General features: G+C 31.3%; 3 protein-coding genes and 1 pseudogene across 3 annotated transcripts; 2 read left to right on the forward strand and 2 right to left on the reverse strand.

Annotated features, from left to right (window-relative positions):
- Positions 1 to 195: 195 nt before the first annotated feature.
- On the forward strand, positions 196 to 6,789 carry LOC130973977 (golgin candidate 3). The gene is made up of 15 exons (XM_057898677.1): positions 196 to 668; positions 1,847 to 1,945; positions 2,082 to 2,177; positions 2,423 to 2,578; positions 2,971 to 3,103; positions 3,202 to 3,266; positions 3,658 to 3,825; positions 3,963 to 4,073; positions 4,180 to 4,326; positions 4,569 to 4,865; positions 5,004 to 5,069; positions 5,268 to 5,470; positions 5,685 to 5,739; positions 5,960 to 6,145; positions 6,262 to 6,789. Exons 1-15 carry the CDS (start codon positions 417 to 419, stop codon positions 6,331 to 6,333), a joined length of 2,106 nt encoding a protein of 701 aa, XP_057754660.1. The 5' UTR covers positions 196 to 416; the 3' UTR covers positions 6,334 to 6,789.
- Positions 6,790 to 6,898: 109 nt separating this feature from the next.
- On the reverse strand, positions 6,899 to 8,877 carry LOC130973978 (reticulon-like protein B3). The gene is made up of 5 exons (XM_057898678.1): positions 8,463 to 8,877; positions 7,853 to 8,033; positions 7,625 to 7,766; positions 7,453 to 7,522; positions 6,899 to 7,359 (listed from the first exon to the last, which is right to left on the reverse strand). Exons 1-5 carry the CDS (start codon positions 8,701 to 8,703, stop codon positions 7,190 to 7,192), a joined length of 804 nt encoding a protein of 267 aa, XP_057754661.1. The 5' UTR covers positions 8,704 to 8,877; the 3' UTR covers positions 6,899 to 7,189.
- Positions 8,878 to 14,654: 5,777 nt separating this feature from the next.
- Positions 14,655 to 15,778, reverse strand: LOC130976769 (RING-H2 finger protein ATL67-like). Its single transcript, XM_057901695.1, has one exon. The coding sequence runs from the start codon at positions 15,607 to 15,609 to the stop codon at positions 15,052 to 15,054; it is 558 nt and encodes a 185-aa protein (XP_057757678.1). The 5' UTR covers positions 15,610 to 15,778; the 3' UTR covers positions 14,655 to 15,051.
- Positions 15,779 to 17,657: 1,879 nt separating this feature from the next.
- On the forward strand, positions 17,658 to 17,850 carry LOC130978492 (small nucleolar RNA U3; annotated as a pseudogene).
- The last annotated feature ends 2,536 nt before the right edge of the window (positions 17,851 to 20,386 follow it).

The following is a 20,386-nucleotide window of genomic DNA, read 5'->3' on the forward strand; positions in this document are numbered from 1 at the left end:
AAAAATTATTTTTATATTATTATATTTAAATATAATTAATAAATAAAAATTTTTTTAAATAAGATATCCAAAAATAAAATTATTTTTATATTTTATAAAATTTTTAGAAAAAGATAACTAAAAATCTTATTCGATTTTGATTTCTCAACATAAGTTTTTTTTATTTATTATTTAAATAAAATACTCAGATGTATAGAGAGACAACGGAGTTCCGAAAACATTGTGGCAACAAAAACGAAGAACAGAGAGATTCTCACTTCTCAGGCGTGTGAGAAAGAAAGAGATCTACCATAGTTTACAGTGGGTGCGTCTACACCTAATCACAGATTCAACACCAACCAACAACAACAACAACAATCACCGATTCGAAATCAAAATCTCAATCTGGTAATCTGGTTATACTCAATTCTGAAATCATGTGGGGAACCATTGCTAATTTGAAGGAAAATCTCAACAAGATTGCCCTCGATGTTCACGACGACGAAGACGAAGACGACAACGCCGTCTTTTTCTCCTCCTACAGATCCCCCGCCGCCGCCGCCGACAACAACAACAACCACTCTTCCGTCTCCGATCGCCGGAACTCTCACAGCTTCGCGCACTCCAAATCTCCGGTTCCTAGGTCGCCGCTTTCCAATGTAACATCGGATCCTCACTCTGCTTCTGAGGTAAGCTCCTTTTTAATTCTGTGCTTTCTGCGTTTTGCTTTCAACTCTTATTCAATAAATTTAGTTTTAGGATAAGGTTTTGTGATGGTTTTATATAATTACTTGAAATTGTGTGTATTTAGCAGCGTGTGTAAGTGCATAATATGTATAATCAGTTCAGGAAGTTACTGCATAATAATTCGACCATCGAAAGATGATTGAAAATGACAAATAGTTATATATCGGGTTAATGTTCAATGCTTCAATTTGATTCCTAAAATATACCGTTGGTCCTTCTATTAACTTTTTTTGCTGGCGAGTCACCGTTAAGAACGTGACCTGAGGCAAATTTTCCCTCGCACTACAGCGGTTATCAGTAAGACGTTATCGGGAAGTTAAGGTTAGGACTTAGGACCAACTTGATTCACGTTAGGATCTACCAAATTGATTCGTTGAATTTTCGAAGGATCAAATTGACTTATTCATGATCCTTGCATGTCCTAGGTCATGAGGTGTAGACATCTTTTTGTTGGATTTTTTTTTTCAGTCAGTAGATTTTTTGGTTACATAACAATTTAGGCAGGTTTGGCAGTGTCAGTGCATCTAGATTGTAGGACAGTGTATGCCTTAGGGCTCAGTGAGGGCTTACATAGGGTACTTACGGATCGCCTACATCTTACCAAGAGGGCTATCACAATCAATATTTACTTGGTGTCTTGATAATAGTTTTATCTATCACAGCTTGTTTGAAGTAGGGAAGAAGTTTGTTATGAGCATGAGATTATTGTGAATTTAGGCATACATGTAATGCAATTTATACATCCCATGGCTCTTCTTTGTTCTTATTTAGAGTTCTAGGCTTAGTTTTTGTTTGTTTATTGCTTACTAAGGTGGTTTGATTTTTTATCATTGTAAGGATGGGAATGTTAATGATTATAAGTGATTGCTTATGATATATTGGCTCTGCCACCTTTTCAAAGGTTGTGTATTGATGACTGAGCTAGTATGATTAAATTGCCTGTTCTTGGTGCTGGCTTCATGGAGCTTAATATTTAATCTAGAGATTTTCTTTTTAATGAAATTTATATATTACAAGTGTAATGCATTAAGAGTTTGTGCATTACAATTCTCCCATTGAATACTGTAGTTGATTTTGGTAAGTAGTTTGGTCAAAGATGTCATTTCAAAATTTCTTGCAGATAGAACAATACAAAGCAGAAATCAAGAGGCTTCAAGCATCAGAGGCAGAAATTAAAGCGCTATCAGTTAATTATGCAGCTCTATTAAAAGAAAAAGAGGTATAGCTGGCTATTAGTTTTTCATCATCTTCGTACCTGAGTCAATTTTTTCAATTTGTTCAACAATCAAGTGCAGAAAATTTTTTTTTTATTACTCCACATGAGTTTTAACCCTCTAACTATTTTTATGTCACAGGATCAGATTATTAGGTTGGGTAAAGAAAATACCTCATTAAAACAGAACTCGGAGCCTAAGAGTCCAGCATCTTCAAATGGCACATACATGATCAAGGTTAACTAGTTTTCTAATGAAATTTCTATTAAAGGAAATTTAGTGTCTGTCTTGAAAAATATTTTACCCATGCTGTAAGTACTTCATCACATGAAAGTATGTAAAGTTTTAAACCAAGTATGTAAAGTTGTAAACCCCGTATATCCTATTGTGATGTAGTTGATAGAATTTTGCTATATGTCACATTTATGCTGACAGTAACTAAGGATTTATTGACTACTTGTTACTTATAAATATTTGTGCAGCGAAATGGTGACCAATCTTCAAATAGGCAGCATAGATACACACCTCATATTAAAAATCACTATGCTGCAAACAACGGATCCATGTCTGCTTTGGATCCCGATGCCATTCAAAGTAAGATGACTTCGAAACATTCAAACTTACAAGTAACAGAGAAGGTAATGATGCCTTAGATTATGGTTTTTTTAAAGAATGCCTCAACTTAGGAAGATTCACCATTAGGTGGCATTCATTAATATGTCTTGCCCAAATCTTGATCAAGTATATTTAATCATTCTCTTCAATGAAAATAGCTTTTGATTTTTTCTTTTTTTAGAAAAAATATTATTTATTTTATTTTGTTTTTGGGTGCACCCTTCCCAGAATCCTGTATTAACGTAGGATGCTTGTGAACTGGATTGTCCTTTATTTTATTTTGTTTAATGTTTTTGTTGTTAGAAAACTTTTCTTTCTTTGGTTAATTTGATTTATCTTATTTTTTTTAGGATTCATGATATTGTTATTTTTAGTGATGAATGAACTTGACAACAGATGTATGAATGACTTCTAGGAGCTTGCAGATTTGACAGAGGAAAAACATAGCCCCACAGCAGCTGTTCTACATACTCATGAGATACAAAAATTGAAGTTGGAATTGGAGCAAGAACGCAATAAATTGGCAAACATTCAACTAAAAGACCAGGGTCTATATTCAGCACTTCAGTATCTATTAGATTTTGTCACATTTTGGGAGTGTAAACTTAATAATTGCTAACTATCATGTTCTTTCTTTCAATTTCAGAGGAACAGAAATCGAGCAAGTCTTTCCAGGATGAGCTTAAATTATCAAAGTTGGAACGAGAAAAAGTAAGTTTGTAAACAATAGGAAATTTTTTATGATCTTCTGCTAAAACACTACATCTTCTATGTTAGAAGCTTCCTGACAAAACAAATCACGTATGGTTATAGTATTGAGAGAATTTACAAGTTGTAAGAGCTTTTGTCATAATCAATAGGCCTATATTATCAAACTAAAGTATAGTTATACTTCAATTTCTGTGTAGTCTGGTATGTCAATTTCCAATTCTTCAAAAATCTCCAAATCATTATTTCAAACTGGGAAGGAATAATCTGATCATTTTGTTGATAATTTTAATTGTATTATTGGGTAATAGGTTATATCTTTTCGAGGAATTTAGAAGCTGGTTTTATGGTAGTTTGCAAAATCATGAGCTGAATTATTTTTGTTGCTTGGCAGACAACACAGGAGATGAGCAAATTGCGTGATGAATTGAATGAGAGAGTATTGGAAGTAAAATGTCTGCAACTGGAGCTCACTAGACGCGAAGATGAAGAACCAGTTGAAGCTGTGGACACCCTGAAGACACTAATCCAAACTTTAGAGAAGGAAAACACTGCTCTTCAGGTTGATTGATAATTTTTACTATATTCTAATACATTCTGTCATAAAGATTTTTCACCATATTACCACTCAAATTGATAATGATTTTTGATATTGCATTTCAGAATGCACTCTAATATACCCTATGTTATTATTATTAGATGGAAAAGAATGAACTTGAAGCTGCACTTAAAACAAGCAGGGCGTCTTCCGGGAAAATGTCATCTGATGCTTCCCAGTTTCAGAATAAGGATGCAGGCATTAGCAGTGATGTCAGTATTTAATAACAATACTTAGTTTTTCAGTTGTGAATTAATAATCATGTCAATAATCATTATCTTCTCTATTTTTGTTTTTTTTTTTCCCTTCTGTTAACAGACATCAGACCCGTCCAAAAGTTTTCCGGAAAAAGAAGACATGGAAAGGTCCATAGAAAAGCTAAGTGAAGATTTGAAGGAAACACAAAAGCAGAGGGACAAAGCAGTACACGAATTAACCCGCCTTAAACAACATTTGTTAGAAAAGGTTTCATTTTTTTGCCGATTAATTTTGGAATAAAGGATGATTGAGCATGATATGATTCAAGAACCAAATGATCTGCTCATTATTTTTTATCTGTGTTTGATCTCATAAATTGTCAATCACATAATATATTTCCCCCTTAACTGTCCAAGAGAATGAACTAAAATTGCATACATCCAGATGAATTTCACATATCACTTGTTGTGTGGTTGAGTCAAAGATGTTAACATTGCTGTGTTGTCTAGGAATCGGAAGAATTAGAAAAAATGGATGAGGATAGCAAAATCATTGAAGATTTACGTGATAGCAACAATTATTTAAGGGCACAAATATCAAATCTTGAGAGAACTCTGAAGGAAGCAACTTCAAGCCAGGAGAAACTGAAGATGGAAAACAACAATGAAATTCTAAAGTCCAGGGAAATCATCGATGACCTGAACAAAAAGCTTACCAACTGTATGAGCACAATAGATGCTAAGAATATGGAACTTTTAAATCTACAGACAGCCCTTGGACAGTATTATGCTGAAATTGAAGCTAAGGTTGTCTCTATTCACATAACAAACATAATTTGAGTTGTTAATGTTCCCTTTAACTTCCTCTTTCTGAGTATCTTTATTATCTGTATGTCTATTGTTGCATCGGGTAAGCTTATATCCACTGTCAATTTGTTTTTTCAGGAACATTTAGAGGAAGTGTTGGCTCATGCAAGAGAAGAAACAGCTAGGCTTTCTCAGCTGTTGAAAGTACAGATCTCTCTCTCTCTCTCTCTCTCTCAACATGTTTCACTTTAGATGGAAACACTAACTTCTTACAATGTGTTTCACTTTAGAATAGGTTGTAAAAATTTTTCGAGGGACTACTCTGTTTAATCTTATTCAAATTTTGTTTTCTTTTATTTTTCTCTTTAACTACTTGCTGTCTCTAATTAGCCATATTGACAGGATGCAGATTCGAAAGCCAATGTATTGAGGGGTGAAAAAGAAGAAATGTTAGCCAAGCTTTCTCAATCTGAGAAGGTACAATCAGAATGGAGAAGTAGAGTAAGTAAACTAGAGGAAGACAATGCCAAATTGAGACGAGCTCTTGAGCAGAGTATGACACGGCTAAATAGAATGTCAGTGGATTCTGATTTTCTCGTGGACAGGTTAGTACGCTTCTTTAAAGTATTGTTTGGATAAGCAGGGATTTGTTCTTTTGAAGACACTCTTGGCTATGTTTTCTTGTATCTATTCTTAGTTTTGCAAAATTTCCTTATTGAAAAGTTGTAACGGGTTTCAATTTAGACTTGTGTAGTAGGATTGGCCTGCTTCCTTTTGAGAGAGTAAATCAACATACTAATTTAAGATCTATTCATACAGGCGCATTGTTATAAAGTTACTTGTAACATATTTTCAAAGAAATCACAGCAAAGAGGTATGGAAATCTTCAAATTATACTTCCATCAGTTAGATTCATCATGCAAATTAGTATTTAGTTTATTAATTTTATTTAGGAGATATCTATGAAAAAATGAATACCATGCAAGTATTAGGGTTTTGAAGAATTGGATACGAGTTTGTTTTAAGTTGTTGTAAGGCTCAATTCAGTGCACAAGGTTATCATGTACTCCACTTAAAATTTGACATTGGGGCAGGTATTGGATCTAATGGTTCGCATGCTGGGATTCTCTGAAGAGGACAAGCAAAGGATAGGCAGTGCTCAGCAACGTCCGGGAAAAGGTGTTGTCCGGGGAGTTCTTGGGCTGCCTGGCCGCCTGGTTGGAGGTATATTGGGAGGAGTTTCGGCTGAATCAGCTGCGAATGTGGGTTCTGATAACCAGGTAACTTCTTAATCTTGTACCAGAAAAGAACTATTCACTGTCACTTCTAACCGGACTTCTATATTTTGATGATTTGTTTTGATTACTAATAAGTGCTTTTACTCTCCCCTTTTCAGTCCTTTGCGGATTTGTGGGTTGATTTTCTTCTCAAGGAGACTGAACAAAGAGAGATGAGGGAGTCAGCTTGAACTACAGGTACATCCATGGAAGATTCACAAGATACAAGTTCAAATAATAATTCTGCTACTTCACCATTTTCTAATCAGAGGTTCAGCACTGATACATCGCCATATAATTCATCCATTAATAACAAGACAAGTCCTCTGCCTCGTGGATATTTTCATCAATCTGACGAAAATGGTTCCGAGTTTTCCACTGTTCCTCTTACATCATCAGATAGCAAAGCTCCTAGTTCAAAACCGTTCACTAGATACTAAATATACATTCGTTTTGTCAAAATGTAATCAGTCACAGGTATAGAGGTCATTATTAAATTTTAGGCATGCCTTGTTCAATTAATTCTTTCATTATAATCAATGTATTTTATTTTATTCACAAAAAAGTTACATAGATTGGATTCTCTTGCGTAATGTGGAACCTGGGAAAATTGATGTAAATTCTATGTAGTACACAGCTTATTACTACCAGCTATCTTATTTGGCCTGGCTTGTAAAGTTGCAATTACTAGAGAATTAGAATCTTTCCACCATTTTTGTGGCTAAGGTATAAAGTATAAACAACAGCTAACATCACACACTATATTTCTGGTAAACCAAGAAATAAAAAGGAGCATACTATTACTTTTTACCTTACAGTGGAAATTATTGAAATTTTACAAGTGAAGACACATAGTAGAAGCCAGCAAGACCCCTATGCTTGCACTGTTAGGAACTACTTGAAGTTAAGATAACCCTTTACACTTTATTACAACCACCTAAAACCCATCCCGGACATGATAAAGGGTGGTATCTGATACATAGAAACGAGGCTCTGGCAACCTATAAACAAGTAGAGCCCTTTTTATCTTTCTGATGTTTCGATTTACTAATCTAATTTCTTACCCTTAAAAGGACCCCTAGGGATCTTACTCAAGACCTTGGCATCAAACACAGAGTACTGCTTTTTAATCTTAATGGTTGCCTTCTCAGCAAATGGGTCTATCTTATCCTCGTACTTCTCATACAAGACCGGAACCGTGTGCAACAAAACAAAGGCTGTTCAACAAGAGAAAATAAGCAAATTAAAATGAGATTTCTTACTAGAAAGAAGAAACTGATGTAATTAACTGAAGTACTAATTGCTCTTACTTATGTAGAATAATGTGAGGAAATTGCCCCAGCTCCCCACGATTGATAGAATCCATAAGCCAGCAATAACCTAACATAGTATCCACAATCGAATCCTCAACGTACTAAATTTAGGCATCCATTTAATTATTAAAGCAAAGCAGCATGTATTAGATGCTAGAAAGCAACATACAACGAGAAATTTCTTCAAATCTCTTCCAGAAGCAATATCTCGCAGACTGGTAAGTCCCCGGTTGATTTCGATTCGCAATGCAGACACAACTTGCAGAAACGGCTCCTCAGGAAGATGAACTTGAGGGATGCGAGGCGGAGCTCTACAATATATCATCATTTGATATTCCATCATCAAATCCAAATTGCTAAGTTAAAAACAACATAGACTAAAAGAACATGAACTTACTTGTGGATAAAAGTGTGGACATTGGACCACAAGAACAGAATTGCTAGCACTAGTATTGATATGTGACACACTAGAGTAAGGAGGTGGCACTCGAGCAACTCGAAAAGGACCCAAACGGCAGTGGCTCCGCCGAGTAAACCGGCAGATATCTTCTTGTTCCTCCACAACACCACATCAGCAGCTGCAACCAATAATTAACAACAAAGAGTCATAAGAACATAGCAGCATAAAAATACAAAGGCAGCTTCTTTTCTTGGTCCCTCTAGAACCCATAAATGTATACAAGTTCTCCATTTTGATTATCTTCTCTTTAACAAATCACTCAAATTCTTACTCTCTAGCATCCGTGTATATAAATTAAACATAATTCTCAGATTCAAAATATGCAGATATTATCGTGACATGATCAAATAAAAAAAAAAGACAGTAAAAGCTCACAGGTCACAACTGGAAAAAGAAAATAGTGTCATGAAAGTAACATAATTATAATTAAAAAAAAAACAATTTTGACAACATCCCACTATTTTCAGGGGCCACAAAAAGAAACAAGAGCAATAAAAATAATTTTTTTAACAAAAATTAGTAGCATTCAAGAGAGAGAAATAGCTACGTTTTCCAGCGCCGAAAACGGAATGAAGAGGCTTCTCTCTTCCGAAAAGGCGGAAAACACGGGCGTCCTTGACGGGTGAAGAAGCACGTTTTTCGGAATCGGAATCCGAAGAAGAAGAAGAAGAGGAATGGTGAGAGTGAAGCTTCTCGGATATCTCTTCCGTCAGCGAATCTCCTCCTCCGCCGGCGGCGGCGGCGGCAACAGCAGGATTGGGGAGTGTGTTGTTGGATTCCTCCGCCATTGAGCTCGCTGAAATTTTTGAACCCTAACCCTAATGCTTCAATTTCGGAATTCGGCACTCGGATTGTGCAAACTGCAAATGTAAGTGATTGATTGTGCGCCAAGTGTGACTTTGAGATGTGAAAATATTTTCATTTACCCAATAAAGATTAAAATGAAAATACGCACAAATAGCCACTCTTCACTACTTTGAATGGGTTGCATCACTTAATAAGTTAATAAATAATAATATTGGGTAAACCATAAACAATGTTCCGAATTATTTTAAGGAAAAGTCTAGGAGCAGCAGTTTTATTGAATTTTGGCCAGCATGTAACCAGCAGAGGAAGGTGAGCCATTGGATGAAATTGCACACCAATCTCACACCATCAAATCATCATTGATGACTAGTTGATAGCTAACAATCACAAAAATTGCTGGTCCCCTAGCATTGCTCATATTTTAATATTGGCAAAAGTATTTTTAAATTATTAAAAATATAAAAAAATATTTTTATTTTTTGCTAATATAAAATATCTTAATTTATAAGAGTGTATTTTTGATATATTTTTCAATTATTTAAAAATATTTTTTTATTAATAAAATTTAAAAATATTTTTGATAATAACAAAATAATTCGAATGTATTTTCTATGATTTACCCTAATATAATCAAAAGTTTATAACACACAAATGTAGAAATAGTTGAAGTTGATACAAAAAATGTTTAGTGTTAAAAATAGAGTTAATGCTCGCTCAAATTTTTTCAAGGTTAATCTTCTTCAACCTTAATTTTTCTTCTAGGAATATAATTTAAATTAAACCTGTGATAAAATTTTTAAACTTCACAAATATGTAGAACATTATTTTTTAAAAAAAAATCAGAGCTATATTGTTTCAATTTTTATAAAGTGTATTTTTTAAATTGCAAAATAGTTAAAAAGAAAATAATACAATAATATATATAAAGAGGAGAAATAAATTATTGATTCTCTTATAAATGATTACGAATGTATGATCGTAAAAAAATAGAAACAAAATAGTAAAAGAATAAAAAAAATAACAAAAAATATTTTATGTAATGTAAAGGGTGAAGTATAATTTTGGTTTAAGTATAGGTTAAAAAAATTTTCGTTTTTAATTTTTTTTTTCATACAAAATTATTTTTAAGATTTAACTTCATTTTAAAATTGTTATTCGGACTAAAATATCATTCTACTTTTTTACCAAAATACTCAAATTCTATTCTTCTTTTTCTTCTCATCACAGCAGTATCCCTTCTTCTTTTTCTTCTTCGTCAACTAGAATTTCAATAGCAGCAACAGAATTTCAACTAGCAAATATCAAAAAATCAAAACACAATTCATTTCAACTAGTAATAATAGCAAAAAAGAAGAAAAAAAAGCAGAAACAATCACCGTCTTTCTCAACTTGGAAGAACAACAACAATGATAGACAACAAAAACGGAAGAATCAACAACAACAATAGAATTAGAAATAGAAGAATGAGATGATGCAACAAGTTGTGTCTGAGATTGGAGATACTTGTCCCACCCACTAAACTTTGCAAGAAAACAAAAAAATTGCTTACAGATATGAAATAGAAAAATAAGTTTGGAGCATTTTTATCAAATTCCGGGGTTGGCATTGCAGAGGATACCCTGAAACAACGATCTCGAGCTCCTCGAATCAACGCTGAGGCAAGACGTCAAGCGCGCCAAAGACACCGCCAAGTGCAGTGGAAATAGGGACTACACGCACTTCAGCTGAGAATCCGACCTGTAAAATAATTTAAAAATAGAAAAAATTGAACACTAAATCAAAATGAGAAACAATTATTCTAAAAAATGGTTCCTTTATTAATTGAATTAGAAAAAATATGAGACTTTGCCTTGAAAGTGCGGCGGAGGAAGAAGAAGTAGAAGTGTTGAGGAGGGAAGGTTAGGGCTTTGGCGTGGCAATGGATTTAGTGAATGTGGATTTGATGAGGGTAAATGCGGCGAACGGCAAGCTTGCGAGGAGGAGCAGAATGACGACGCGACAAACGTCATCTCCACATATCTATTGGCGTTGTCCTTGTCGCCATTCCCTTTCTTCTTTTTCTTCTTCTCTTCCCCCCTCCCGCATGATTCTCTTTCTCCTTCTCATCCGTTTTCTTTTTCTTTTTCTTTTTTATAATTTTTTTAGTTAGGAGTGATTTGGTAATAAAATTTAAAATTTAAGTAAAAAAGACATTTTCAAAACTAAGTTAAATTTTAGTGACGATTTTGTATGTAAAAATAGGTTGGAAACAAAAAAAATTTCGGTCTATACCTTAAGATCAAAATCGTATTTAACCCTAATATAAATCACAAAAAAGTTAATCAACTTGAATTCGTCTAGTAAATAATTTACTAATTTACTTAAAAAATGTAAAAATTTAAATTCAGTTTTATATATTCAATAATTCATTGATCAACAATAAATTCTTAAAATTATATATTATTAAAATAATACACAATATATAAGAAAATGTAATAATTAATCTAGGTTAAAAAAGACATCCACCATCATATAACAACTTTCAAACAATACGCTGGTAAATAATTGGTGTTGAGTTATTACCAAATTTTTACGTTAGACTTTATATTAGAGAGTTGTGGGTACAATGCACAAGTAAATAATTTGGCGTGTCGAGTTGGCCTAACTAGGTTTTAGGGTTATCTATGACATCTGCGCTCTTATATTTAAATACATTAATCTTTTAAATTTTTCTAATCGTTTATATCTAATTCTAGAAGGTTTCCTTCTATGTCATTCCATTGAGAGTTGAGACATAGCTTAGAATAGGATGATAATAATTAGTAAGTTCTTAAGCGCAGTGCTTGAAAACTATTTATGTTATTGCTTTTTCCTTTGTGTTCTATTTTTATTTATTGCAACCATATTTAGGAAATTGCATCATGATCATATTATTGTCTTTGCTCGCATAGTCATCCTCACTCAATAGGATAGATTTAATTTGAATCATGAAGAACACTATTATTCTTTCATGATTCAAATTTCACTATTTGCTAAGATTAACCTCAGCAATTTAACTAACATAAAGATGAAAAGGTATATTAAACTAGTAATTAAAAGAAAAAAAAATTGAACAGCTGAATTACTATGACAACAATAACTTTTAGTGACTATTAAAATTTTTTTTACCAAAAATTATATAATTACTACAAAAAATTTTAATGATAAAATATAAAATAGTTAATATATAATTATCAATAAATATATTAAGAGTAGTGCTATATATACAAGTCATTTGGGTTTATAAGTTCTACAAGTTGGGCCAAACCACACACGCGCTACTCAACACTTTTCATAGCGTGCTTTGCGTTCCTCCTCCTCTTCCTCCTTCTTCTTTGCGTTTCTCCTCCTTTTTCTTTGCATGCTTCATCTTTATCGTTATTTTTTTATTACTGTTATTGTTGCTGCATTTTTTTCCTCTTTCTCTTTTTATTGATTTTGCAACATTATATAATTTTTTCTTCTTTATTTGTTTTTTCTCCCAAAAAGAATTATAAGAAAACAAAATAAGAAGATGAGGAAGAAGAAGCAGTAGAAGATGAGGAGGATGAAGAGGAAGAGGAAGAGTTTTGAATTATGTAGAACTTATCAGAATAAAAATACACCTAAAATTCTTAAAAATACACTGAAATATCTTCACGTTACACCCAAATTTGCTGTAAATACAGAAAATGTTTCCTCTAATGCTGTATTTTTTTCTTCTTTTTTTTTCTTATTTCTTTCTTTCTTTTAGTTAAATGAATGTAAGTTCATCACCTTCTAAATAATTTTGCAGCATTATGTATTTTTTCTTCTTCTTTGTTTGATTTTTTGTTTTTATTCTTGTTAAGAGAATAAAACAAGAAGAAACTTGAGAAGGTAAAATAAAAAGGAAAAGATGAATAAGAAAAAAAGAAGATAGTGATGATGATGAAAAAAAAGAAGAAGCAGTAGAAGATGAAGAAGAGAAAGAGTTTTGAATTATGCAGAACTTATCAGAATAAAAATACATCCAAATATCTTTATGTTACACCCAAATATCTTTGTATTACACCCAAATTAACTGCAAATATAGAAAAATATTTTTTTCAATGCAAAATTTTTATATTATATTCAATTCAAACTATCAACGATGAAACATTATTCACCTACAGAATTATAAACTGCTAACGAAAAAATTAACTAGAAGAAATTCCAATGAAAAAAGAAGGAGAAAGAGGAGGAGGAAGTGGTGGTGTTGGTGACGACGATAACAAAACAGAAGAAGGAGAAGAGGAGGAGGAGGAGGAGGTGCAGCAAGAAGAAGAAGAAGAAGAGCGTGCAATAACGATTCAAAGCGCGTGAATGTAAATGATTTGTAAAAATTTATATAAAAAAATGCTTGTATGTAAAAAATTATTCATATATTAATAACTATTTTTATTATTGTTAAAAATAAAATAAATAATCTCCAACAAATTTGAGAGAGAGAGAGACCACATGTACAAGTACAACAGTTCATGTCTTCTACTAACTCCGGAAGACAAGAACCCAGAAAAAAGTAAATAAAATTAAAAACCAACAACAGCAGAAATGTTACTAATTCGATATGTTGTTAATTATCGCCACACCACATATTATACACAATCTTTTGACTTCTAGGTGGAGAAAGCATTAATTGTAGATGAAGCAAAGCGTAAAATATCATTGACCACTAGTACCTAGAAAAGAATATCTTGACCACTTCAATTGATCTCTGAATGAAGTATAAACCATATACTAGTAATATTGTTCATTATTTTTGTCAAGTCAAGTATCTAAATTGATATTAATTCTTTTAATTATTTGATAAGATTAAAAGACACTTTTGTAGCTGTTTTTTAAACCGTGCTTGGAAGTTGGAAGGTACAATATAAAAAAGAAAAATGTGGAGAGAAAATTAAACAGGATCAAGAATTAGTGGATCCCATGTCGAAACTATCTACATATGACGACAAATAAATGAATCCATGGAAAGAGAAGCTAAAAAAGTAAGCTATATATTATTCTGAAATGAAGTGGAGCCAAAGAATAAAGTTCATAAAAGGGTATTATAATTTTGGAGTTGGGCCAGGGATATACACTAAATATTTCAACCAAAAAATAATGACGATCAGATATAATATTTTTAAACAATCTTATATAACTAATAAATATTATCATTTTTTACTTAATACTTAATTAATAATAATTTACATTTATATTTATAAATATTTTACATACAAAAAATATATAATTTATATTTATATTTTTAAAATTTATACACATAAATTAATAAAAATTATTTACTAAAGACAATTTCATGTTTATAGTAACCAAATAATTGTCACAAATAAATGCTAAAATGTAAAAATATTAAAAGTTATATACCCCTAAGAATTTCTCAATATTTTTTCTTCTTTTCTAATCAGTAATAAAGGTAGCAACTAGTATGTTTATATTATTGCCATAAAAGGAGATCTGAACCAATAAAATGCAAAAGAAAAATTAAAAGAAAATAAAAAAGGATTGAAATTCAACCAAAATAAGTCAAGACTCAGAAAGCCAACATTGAACTGGAAGGAAGATATATATGGGAGTGTCCAAACCGCCAAAAATACATTGAGCAAACAAACTCAGATTGTCTTCTAATAGCGGACAGTATGCACCATCACTAAAAACATGGCACCAACACTATAAATATGTTCACCATAATCTACTAGTACAATAATATGGACAAGAGAAAGAAAAACCCTTCATAGGTTTCAAATCTAACATCTTATTTAGGTACATCTACACTAAGGTTAATGACAGGTACAAAATAGATAAGGAAACTTAACATTCAACTTTACTAATGGGATTCAATATTTCAATCCCATAAAAAATGTTGGAAAAAAAAAACAAAATCTTGTTAAAAAATAAACAAAGACATAAAAAGTCAGGTTTCATATTCACAGAACAATTGCTCAAAGATGAAATCATTTTCCAGCACCTTTGAATTGTAACACAAAAAATCTCTAATTCATAAAGCAAGAATCAAACTATTTAACTTTATGCTATGATACGTTAAATTCTAATTGAAAAAAATAAAAACTCCTATGAAATTTCCATTAGTCCAACAACTAGCACTAAGCATTCTACTACTTCTCTATTCCCTAATTCCCACTTACATCAAACCCCAAAAAGTAAAAATCCTTCCTTTATAACCTTTTCAACACCCCAATAGTCCCAAAATAGGAATTAAAAAGAAAAATCAGAACCCCATGTTTTTATCTTCTAAAACAAGTGAATAAAATACCCAAATTACCCCTCCCCTCTCCCTTGAAAAAGAGGCATCACCTCCTCCTCCTATCAGCAGCATACTGAGACAGCGGCACCACCTCCTGCAGCGGCGTCGACAGCGGCGTGGGAACCGGCGTCGGAAGCGGCGAGTTCCGGCAAACGGGGCAGGAGCCATTAAGCCTAAGCCAAGAGTCAAGGCAGCACACGTGGAAATAGTGCCTGCACTCCGGCATCATCCTCAGCATCTCCGAATCCTTGTACTCACACAGACATATGGAACACGTAGTGTTCTGTCCGATGTTACTGCTGTCCCTGCTGAACTGAAACCTCGGATACGAGTTTATCACGTTCTGTTCCAACCCCACCGCGCCGCGCTCTTCGTCTCCGTCTTCGTCATCATCGCCTTCTGCGACGAAGATTATTCGTGGGAGAACGACGCCGTCACGGTGGGTGGTGGTGGGGTTGTTAATATTATTGCGACGGTTGCGGTTACAGCAGAGGTAAGAAGATAAGATGAGGGTGGAGAGGAGAACGAGGAAAGCAAGGGCGATGGCTATGGAGTAGCCAAGGCCAAGGTGGTTGAGGAATGATGAGGTTGAAGACATGGACATGGATATGAGGAGAGGGAGAAGAAGAAGGAGAAAGCGTTGTTGTGATTCTTTGGTGAATCCATTTGTGAAGAGAGAGAGAGAGAAGAGTGAGAGAGAAAGAGAGAGAGCGTGTGGGGATATTTTAAGAGGGGGGAAGGGGGGAGAGAGTGGTGCATTTAATAGTAAGGTTTACGGGGAGAGGCTCAATGAGATTGAAATCAAAAGCTTTAAATGAGGGAAGGTAGAATGCATTAAATTTGTTGGTGTAGAGAGAGAATAAAGGAAGAGAGAAAGAGTAGTTAACGGCAGAATCCGTTGCCAAAGAGTAATAGCCTCTGCCCTCAGTCGGTCACACATGAACTGTCTAAGGTTTAATACTTTAATGTGGGAATTACCAACCCCATTTTCACTTTTTTATTTTTAATATTGGAGTGGTAGTGGTGTTTTTTTAAAATGTGGATTGTTGGGGTGTTATACTCAAATGTGGGATCGTTTAATCAGAGAAGCAGAAATCGGACCGTCTGATTTATTAGAGGTGCAGAAATCGGACCGTCCGATTTGTAGAGGTGCAGAAATCAGACCGTCCGATTTGTGGAAGGTGCAGATATCGGACCGTCCGATTTGTAGAGGTGCAGAAATCGGACCGTCCGATTTGTGGGAGGTGCAGAAATCGGACCGCCCGATTTGTGGGAGGTACACAAATCGGACCGTCCGATTTGTGGTATAAAAAAAAAAATTTAAGGTACAGCGGACCCTCCGATTTCTGTACTCACAGTTTTGAAAAACACCAAAAATTACATGTTAAGGTATATCACCACTTCTACTTCCATAACAAAAAAAATTAGCCCCCCATTTTATCCATTTCTCATAATAACAATCTGATTTTTTATTTTATTATAAAAATTATTTAAATTATAAAACTAATAGTATATGATAGAAATATTATTATTAATGTATTAACTGTATTTTAATATTTATTATTTATATATTTAAAAATTATTTATTAAATTTTATAATAAATAATATTTTTAAAATTTAAATAATTTATTAATTAATTTATATTTATTATACTATATATTTAATAATTTATTAAAGAAAAATTAATATAGTAAATAAAAAATAATTTATAAAAAATATTGTTTATAGAATAAAGACAAATAAATTTTTAACCAATTTGAATTTAGAAAAAATTAAATTTTTATTGATACGTCACTGTTTTTTATTCAAAATTGATGAAAAAATACCCATAGAAACTGTATTGTATTGTATCACAAAAATAGGAGACAAAGACTGAAATGAATTGTTTTTATCTTAAAGAGTTGTGTTGTCATTCTAAAAAATGAATAGAAGTCGAATTGACAGTTTATTGCACTCAACTTTAATTTATAGGCTTTTTTTTCAAAATTTGAATATTTACTGTCCCAAATTATTTTTACAAAAATAATATTCTTTAGTGGTTGGACAATAGATTTCTACATATATAAAGTAGAATTTAAATTTTTATTATTTATTTAAGTGAATCAATATATAAGATAATTAGTAAATCAATTCAAGTTATTATAAAAATAATATATATACATTAAAAATAAATAATTATATATTTACATATAAATATATATGTTATATAATTTATTTTTTGTATACATCTAATATAATTAGGTAAATTCTAGCCTACCATTCCTATAATAACATGTAATTTATCCTCTGTGACATGTCATCTTTTAATTGGTTGCTATGTTAACTATGGTTAAATTATTGATAATTAAATTATAGTCCAAAGTGGGTGATTATGTAATTAAATACCTCCAAATTTAATTTCAATGCCATCCAGAAATCTCATATCATCATCACCATCACCATCATCATCATCATCATCATCATTATTTTCATTTTCTTTTTCATCTTTCCCTTCTACACTATCATCATGAAAAACCATCATAATCGATTTCACGTTCTTAAATTTTAAGATTTTCTGAATTTTGCAAACGTAAACTTAGTCTCACCTGGGCTAGGTTCACCAAACAAAAGCAGTTTTTATAACTAAACACAAAGAACACAAAACACAGAACACGACCTTACTTGAACAGGATCTGTTCTATAGGCTCGTACATCTGTATCCTTGAGTTCTAAGAAGACTTTGGTTGAACTATGACCGTGAGGTCAGAGCGTGATTAATTGTTCCAAAGCGCATGCCATCTGAACGGTGGATCGTTCGCACTACAACCTTGTGGTCGAGATGGTCTCACGGTGTTCTGACAGACTCAAATATTTTTTCCTTGGCCATTTAATTAGTTATTTTCTCTAAATACTTGTGTGTGTTTGGATTACAGTTTGCAAACGGGAGTTTGAATAAAATTAATTTTGCAAACTTGATTTTGATGAAAAGTAAGTTTGTATTAAGTGATTTATGTTTGGCAATATTTATATCAAAATGAATTATAGTAAAATAAATGTTGTTTGGATTACACTATTCAAAATCACTTTTAGATACAAAATTACTAAAATAGACATCAACTTAAATAATTTTTGTATATTATTTTAATTTAGATATTTGAATAGATGTTATTAATTAATTCTATAATAAAATTAATATTTATACACTAAGATAAAAATAATATATAAAAATTGGCAAAATATACTTTTAATTAAAACTAACAAAATATAAATTTTAGAGAGTACTGCAAATAATAAAAAAATTAAATATTTATTTTGGTAGTAATTGAAATAAATCAAAAAAAAATTTATGATATTTTTTATACAGTATATTTTTAGTATGTTATAATTTTTTATTATTATTATTTACAATTAATTTTTTGTTTAATTTACTTTCTTAATAGGATCAATATATTATATTAAAAAAATAAAAATAATACAAAAAAATTATAATTATAAAAGTGTATAATATCAAATAAATAATTAATAAAAAAATAGTAAATAATAGAAAAAGATAATTCATATAAACAAAAATAATATAAATAATACAATAGTATGCATAAAGGATAAAATTGGTAAAAAATAAATAAAGATTGAGTATTGATGGCTAAAAGCCCGTTGGTGAAATGCAGAAGTTTAAAATTGTTGCTTCTTGAAAACGTGGTTTTGAATGCAAAATCACTTCTACGTTCATGAATAAAAAATTTGCCAAACCAAAAATTACAGCTACGTACTTCTTCTCTTTGAACGTGGTTGCCAAACACACCCTTATTTCCTGGTTCATCAAAATATGGAACACCTAAGGAGTTGATTTTTTCTTTCAATTTCATAGAGAAATGGGACTGGGGTAAATTGAATTTCTACACAATGATAAAAATATAACTTTATTTTTTAATATTTATAGAAATTATATATTTATCTCTCTTATAAAAATATTTAATTACAAAATTACCCTACTTTAGTTAACATATTAACTCTTATTGAGTTAAATTAACTCAAACTAAAACTAAGCATCCAATTAAAGCATGTCACGTCACGAGGGGTAATTTACATGTTGAAATAGAGGGGGTTGGGTAGAACTCACCATATAATTATTATTTTTATTATAGGCATGTTGCATGTTATTTAACTAGAAAATAATACATTTAGGTTTTTAAAAATATAAATTATAGGGAAATTTCTTTATATATTTTTTTAAAAAAATAAAAATTACGAGGCAATTTTTTTTGTTAAAAATTGTAAAATAAAAATTACAAATTAGTCTTTACACTTTATTACATTATAAATTGTCTCTCATATTTTGATAAAACACAAAAAATCACAATATTTTTGCATTTCACGTATTGCTCCCTATATTTAAAAAGTTTAGTCACGTAATAGGTAAGACACGAAAAATTAAAATTTTATGTAAGATTGAAAAGAATAAATTAAATTCTAAATATAAAATTTAAAAAATTTATATTAAAATCGGTTGATTCATTTAAAATTAAAATATTAAAAAAATTAAGAGTTAATTCAAAATTGTAATTACTATACTATGAATTCAATAAGAGTTTTAATGGGTGAAAAAATTGAAGTTAGTTCAAAATTTTTAAGTTTTTTCATAATAAAAAATACAATAATTATTTGATCGTACAAAAGTTAAGATTTAATTACTTGCCAACCAAATTTAAAAAGGTGAAAAGGAACATTTTGAGTGTTGGTTACATTAATTTAGTAATAGTGTCAAGAATTTAAGAAGGATAAAAGAAACATTTAAGTATAATATTGAAATGTTGAAAAAGAATGAGAACAAAAAATATTTGCGTGTGGTTTTGTTTTTGTGGTGTGGAAAAGTGAAGAGGGTGCTAGACTTTGGACCTTTGCACTTTTTGTAGCTATCACAACCATGTATTCTTTCTCCACTATACATTTTGGGACAGAAATAAAACTAAAATCATATTCATTAATGTTAATATTACTATATGTTAGCATAAATATAATTATATTGGCATGTTTTGACTTTTGAGGTTAAATGAAATTAATACATCATAATAAAGAAAAATTAATTTGAATTTCGTCAGTGTTAGAAAAGAATAAATAGTTTAATTTTTACTGTATTTTAATTTTATAAAAATCCCTTGTATGTGATGATTTATATCAATCTTTAAATATAATTTGAAGATATAACTACATAGGCATAAAAATAACTAATTTTATTAGTGTAATAACCTGTAATGTCGCCATAATTTGAGTTCATTTCAAAGTTTTTTTATAGCCAGATTGATTTTAGTTTTTTTTTTTTAAAGAAAAAATATGTTGATATTAGATATAAACACTTCTTTGGTAAAACTACAAAAAAAAAATAGCTACAAAGTCCTATTCG

Source organism: Arachis stenosperma, chromosome 4 (assembly GCF_014773155.1).
Source record: "Arachis stenosperma cultivar V10309 chromosome 4, arast.V10309.gnm1.PFL2, whole genome shotgun sequence".
NCBI lineage: Eukaryota > Viridiplantae > Streptophyta > Magnoliopsida > Fabales > Fabaceae > Arachis > Arachis stenosperma.

Coding starts and splice junctions, on each gene's coding strand:
- LOC130973978 (XM_057898678.1), bottom strand. CDS start 8,703: ATGGCGGAGGAATCCAACAACACACTCCCCAATCCTGCTGTTGCCGCC. Junction 8,034..8,462: donor CGTTTTCGGCGCTGGAAAAC/GTAGCTATTTCT, acceptor TATTGGTTGCAG/CTGCTGATGTGGTGTTGTGG. Junction 7,523..7,624: donor ATTTGAAGAAATTTCTCGTT/GTATGTTGCTTT, acceptor ATACTATGTTAG/GTTATTGCTGGCTTATGGAT.
- LOC130976769 (XM_057901695.1), bottom strand. CDS start 15,609: ATGTCCATGTCTTCAACCTCATCATTCCTCAACCACCTTGGCCTTGGC.
- LOC130973977 (XM_057898677.1), top strand. CDS start 417: ATGTGGGGAACCATTGCTAATTTGAAGGAAAATCTCAACAAGATTGCC. Junction 3,104..3,201: donor CATTCAACTAAAAGACCAGG/GTCTATATTCAG, acceptor TTTCAATTTCAG/AGGAACAGAAATCGAGCAAG. Junction 4,327..4,568: donor AACAACATTTGTTAGAAAAG/GTTTCATTTTTT, acceptor TGTGTTGTCTAG/GAATCGGAAGAATTAGAAAA.